This window comes from Centruroides vittatus, unplaced genomic scaffold, assembly GCF_030686945.1.
Source record: "Centruroides vittatus isolate TY-2023 unplaced genomic scaffold, ASM3068694v2 contig_1154, whole genome shotgun sequence".
In the NCBI taxonomy this organism is placed as follows: Eukaryota; Metazoa; Arthropoda; class Arachnida; order Scorpiones; family Buthidae; genus Centruroides; species Centruroides vittatus.
The window spans coordinates 43,469-48,094 of NW_027120741.1; the positions used below are offsets into that span (position 1 = coordinate 43,469).

Below are 4,626 nucleotides of genomic sequence, written 5' to 3' on the forward strand. Positions count from 1 at the left end.
ACGCATGTGCATAAGTGGACATAGTTAGGGACATTATTTTCCTCCAGCCGCATCTCATTGCTCATTAGTAATTTTAGTTTATATTTAAATCTGTATAGCGTCTCCAGAGAAATTCACCTGGGGACCTGAGGAGGGCTTAAAACTGCTCCGTTTGAGTGATTTCTTTATTAAAAATTTAAAAATAAAAGTAAAAATCTAAATTAATACATTCTTTTATAATTTTAATTATTTATTTCTTTAATATCTTTGACAAGTTCCAGTACGACGGTCGCATTGAAGTCCTTCTGCGCATTCTGATCGAGGTGGAACTCCAAGAAGAGGAAGAGGACAAGGTTCTCCTTCTCCTATAAATATAACAAACGTTAGAAGAACAATCTTAAAACTTATTAAAAAATAATTTTAAAACACTCTGATTTCAAAATTAATTGTAAATTACATTCATAAATGGTATTCTTTGTATTTAATCTAATTTTATTGAATTCATTGCATTTACAAGGTAAATTATATTTAACATTCGAAATTCAACATACATAAACATAATATAGCTAGTGATAGTCACAGAATTAGTTACGATAAATTGATTTTATCTAATTATTTGTATTAACATTGATATTTATAAAAATTTTGCCAGTAGGCACTGCTATTATTACACTTACCAGATTCTAGATCTCTGCAAAATAGAATCGAAAAATATACATTTTTTTCTCTTGAGAAATATATAAATATATTTATAGAATGTTCAATTATATTCAGAAATATTTACGAAAACCCACGGAACATTATACTATTTTCAAAGAATATTTTAAACTGTCAACAACCCATGAAAATCAAGTCGACGCAACTCTCATTCGATTCTGAACTTATTAAATGAAGAGCAGATTAACAAAAAACTAGTTTATATACTTTATTAGGTTATTCTTTTTGGAGCGTTTGTACTTCCAGCAACTAACGAAAGGTCCAATTTATGAGAAATTGAACAGGAACCATTTGTGAACACACCAATACAATAAAACAAAATGCTTTTCACAGAAACGTTTCGATTGATGTTATTATATATGATTTATTCAAAAAATTATGCTTCAAGTGTTTGTATTTATTCAATCTGAATCTACTGCGGACTAACACATTTTCAACTATATCTGATCGAATAAAGCAGCATTTTTAACAACAAGAAAACAAAATCGGAGACCAAATTGAGTGAAAACTAGTCACTTTTATGTATGTCGGTTGACTAAAATTCTGAAATTGGATAAAATAACTTCATGAAGTACAGGTTTTTAAAAGGAATATTTTGTGAAAATTAACGTATTATTTCGATAATAGTTTAATTTTCTTAATAGCTTATCGAAAACGTAATACGAGTATAATATGAGATGATAGTTCTCTAATTCTACACAATATTTTCACTTCAGATTAAAAATGAAATTAAATTGTATTTATCTTACATTAATTAATAATTATGTTTCAAGAAAATGTACCGAATAATAAACATAAAAAAACTTACTTAGTTGAACAACACATAAATCACAGCATCCACAAAATCCACCTTTCTCTTTTACCACACCATTTCTACCTTCACAGCCTCCCAAGTCTTCACACACTACGTTAGAACACGTTTCGGGACGACAAACCAATGCCTGAGATGTCACAATCACCGCGCAAAACAAAATTCCAACCAACATGAAATTCTGAATTAAGAAAGTTTATGTTAAAAATGATCAATAACTTATAATGATGTAACTACTTCATGAGAATTTTATTATGAATTACAATTTAATCAATCAGTAATTTTAATTTAAATCAAAGGTGCACAATATACGACCCTCCTCTTGATTTTGGTAAAAACATTTTTATGATAATAGGTTAATCTAAATATTTATAAACGCATTAGTATTATGTATTTAGGTTTATCATAGATTTTATTTTTATATTTGGGTAAAAACGTAACGTATTTGGCCCACGTAAGTTTCAAACAATTTAACTTTATATGACAAAAGCCTCTCAAGGTTTTCATCCCTGATTTAAATTAATTAATTTAATTAATTAATTTAATTAATTATAAAAGTTTAGGGTTATTTTAATAAATAATTCTTCTATTAACTTAAGTATTAATTATTCAAACAATTTTATCATATTTTAAAATTTGCTTAAATTATGAATTTCTTACCATTTTGAACGAAGTACTTAGCTTTGTAAAATGAAATGTGCTTTACTAACTATTCTCTTTTCTTTTATATTAAAGATGACGCAAGATAATCTTGTTATCTAAAAAGAAGTAATTACTATAGTGATAAATATAGAAAATTTCTGTTATCTTTAATATTTTTTTTATTTTAACAGCCTTTCTCATTCCCAGTTCTGAAGAGCAAGTAAAATTATCATTATATCGTATTGTATTGTATTATATGCTATATAACTTACTATATATATATTTACATATAACAATGTATCTCATTGTACACGAAAAGGAACGTTATTGCAATTAATTAATTAAACTGTGAAAAATCACCCTTCTACCTTCTTCCAGTGCTATTCGAACCTTCATAATTTAATAAGGAAATATATCCTATTTTGTGCTGTAGCCACGTAATAGATTTAATTTCTCATAAAGCAAATATTGTCTAACATTTTTAAAGAGAAATCTTATTTAATCACAGGAAAGTTACGATTAAACATCATCCATATATAATTTATTTTGTTTCCTTTGTGTGTCAGACTGTCCGAAAGGTGTAGTTTGTTCCGAAAGTTGCGAATAACGTTTTACGCGTATATATGGAAAATGTTAACCGTAAATATACTTTTCAGAGTGCGTGTCAAAATACTTATAGTGAAAAAATACTGGTGCATCTATACTTTACAGTTAAAAAATTATAAGTCAATTTATATTGGTTAGAAAAGCGGGTGAAAAAAATGATAAGAAATAAACTGAATAAAGAACTAGAAAGAAGTTTAAGAATATAACTTTTATACTGAATATAATTGAATATAAAACTAAATTAAAGAACCAAATAAATAAAAATATATAAAAGAACCAAAGTTACTAAAGCCATATTTTCCAATCTTATGTATTTCATTCTTTTATTGGTTTTTTTTTACAATATTTTTATTACTGAACCTTCGAAACTTTGGAAAATCTCGTTATCAAGTTTTATTAAAAATAAATAAACAAATAAATATAATCATATGTTTTGTTGCTTGCCACGAAAATATATATTATGTGAACATTGTTATATACAGTTAACTAGAGTAGATCCTCGCTTTACGACTGACATGAATTATCTATTGATTAAAGTATGGCAGGTATAGTAGTTCAATATTTAGAGTATTAAATGTCTGTCTACCACTTTGCTACGAGATTGTATAGTTTAAAGAATGTTAAGGAAATAAAACCTCAATTTATGACACTGAACTTAATTACCGAGATGATAGTAAGCAAAACTACAGTTCGATCTACAACGGATCAATTAAGGATAGTTTATCAAGAACAATTAGATTATAAAAGTGAGGTTTATTGTATGTTAGAAAAAAGTTTAAAAAATTTCACAATTTTTTTTAAGTCTGGCAGAATATTGTTGATGTTTTCTTGAAAATTACTACAATTATCATAACTATAGTTACAGATGCGATGCGAGTAAAGCGGGTGTGCGAAAACTGTTAGAATTTAAATTCGACCATCTCGCGCCTTGTAGCATTCCCAGTCTGGAAGTGTGCTTCAGAAAAAGCCCTGTCGCCATAGTATTTCCTTCATCTAACAACTAATATTCCACCATCTCCATTCATTTTTTAAGGTTTTATAATAAAATTTTATTGCATACTTTTCTGGCGAATGTTATGATATGTGAAAGATTACCGTGGATGTAACATTAGCGTAATATAATTCTGTACATTTTCTTTTGTTTCATTCACTCTTTCTTTCCTTTTTTTCTGTACACTTTACGATACAGTATGCAACCTTACGTACTATATAACCTTGCATATAGCCTTTTTTAATCTACAGGATTTATTTTAAATTTCCACTTGCAATTTTGTTTTTTCCGAACATTACCTCATCGTAAGTCAAGGAGAGACCGTATTTTCGAACAGTTCGTCTCGTCGTATTATTTACATTTGTACAACAGAACAATGCATTCTAATGAATTAAAAAAGAATATAAAGTATCATTATTTAATAAAAAATTTAAACAAAAAGAAAATATAAATGCATACACAATACTTTGTACACTGCTGTATATTTTGAATGATATTTTAGAAATTGTTAATAAAATAAAATTTAAGCAAACCATTTGAAATACTACAGTATTATTATATCGTATGCATTTTTAATTCTTATATAATATTGAATTGTAACAAGTTTTTATTTTTTTGGCCTGAAATTACGCTTTATCTAATATTTGATAATTTATTTAATCGTACTAATATTATCCTAGCCTTTAGATAATTATGTGAAGCATACATCCGAGAAAAGATAAATTACATAATATAAAATTGAAATACTAAATTAAACTGAAGGGAAATTTTAGAAACTTTCAATTTTTTGACTTGAGATGTATTTAAAGTTTATGCATTTCCATACAATTTTTCTACTTATATGTTAGTTTTTTGTCTACTTAATTGTTTTTTTTTCTAC

General features: G+C 26.8%; 1 protein-coding gene across 1 annotated transcript; it reads right to left on the reverse strand.

Annotated features, from left to right (window-relative positions):
* Positions 1-208: 208 nt before the first annotated feature.
* LOC136978434 (uncharacterized) lies at positions 209-2,265 on the reverse strand. The gene is made up of 3 exons (XM_067274136.1): positions 2,168-2,265; positions 1,505-1,688; positions 209-344 (listed from the first exon to the last, which is right to left on the reverse strand). The coding sequence occupies exons 1-3, from the start codon at positions 2,168-2,170 to the stop codon at positions 238-240; spliced, it is 294 nt and encodes a 97-aa protein (XP_067130237.1). The 5' UTR covers positions 2,171-2,265; the 3' UTR covers positions 209-237.
* Positions 2,266-4,626: the final 2,361 nt, after the last annotated feature.